This window comes from Penaeus monodon, chromosome 34, assembly GCF_015228065.2.
Source record: "Penaeus monodon isolate SGIC_2016 chromosome 34, NSTDA_Pmon_1, whole genome shotgun sequence".
Classification (NCBI taxonomy): domain Eukaryota; kingdom Metazoa; phylum Arthropoda; class Malacostraca; order Decapoda; family Penaeidae; genus Penaeus; species Penaeus monodon.
Genome location: NC_051419.1, coordinates 19,517,915 through 19,518,319, shown reverse-complemented (window position 1 = coordinate 19,518,319; position 405 = coordinate 19,517,915). Strand labels below are relative to the sequence as shown.

Genomic DNA, 405 nt, shown 5'->3' with positions numbered 1-405 from the left:
TTCCGCATATTTTTCTCGTACTGCACCAGTAGGAGAAAATCAAGTCAATAAAACAAACAAAATAACAACAACAGCAAATTATATGTAAATAAAGAGAAAATATCAAAATATATAACCCCGCTCTGTCTCCTTTTCCTCAGGTCTCCAGCCCATCACCTGGGACAACAACGCGCCCACGTCAGCCACCCCTGCCCCTGACCTCTCCGACCCCGCCCTCAAGCAGCTGACCCCCATAGTCCGAGATGACCTCACACAGGTAAGGGGGGGGGGTCAAAGGTCAAGTATTTTGCTGGTTGAGAGGATTGCCAGAGAGATGGTATGGGCTGTTATGATATTGGAGAAAAGAGGGAGTATCAGCAAAGTAGCATTAAGAGACCAGCATTAACTAAGCATTGTAATCATAAC

At 45.7% G+C, this 405-nt stretch overlaps 1 protein-coding gene across 1 annotated transcript in view; it reads left to right on the top strand.

The window, feature by feature from the left end:
* Window positions 1–405, top strand: part of LOC119594630 (follistatin-related protein 5-like) — a gene marked incomplete at both ends in the record, with an annotated part of 70,881 nt that overhangs the window by 11,454 nt on the left and 59,022 nt on the right. The window contains 1 exon segment of the mRNA XM_037943680.1: window positions 141–256. Within this exon segment, the coding sequence (XP_037799608.1) occupies window positions 141–256 (116 nt within the window).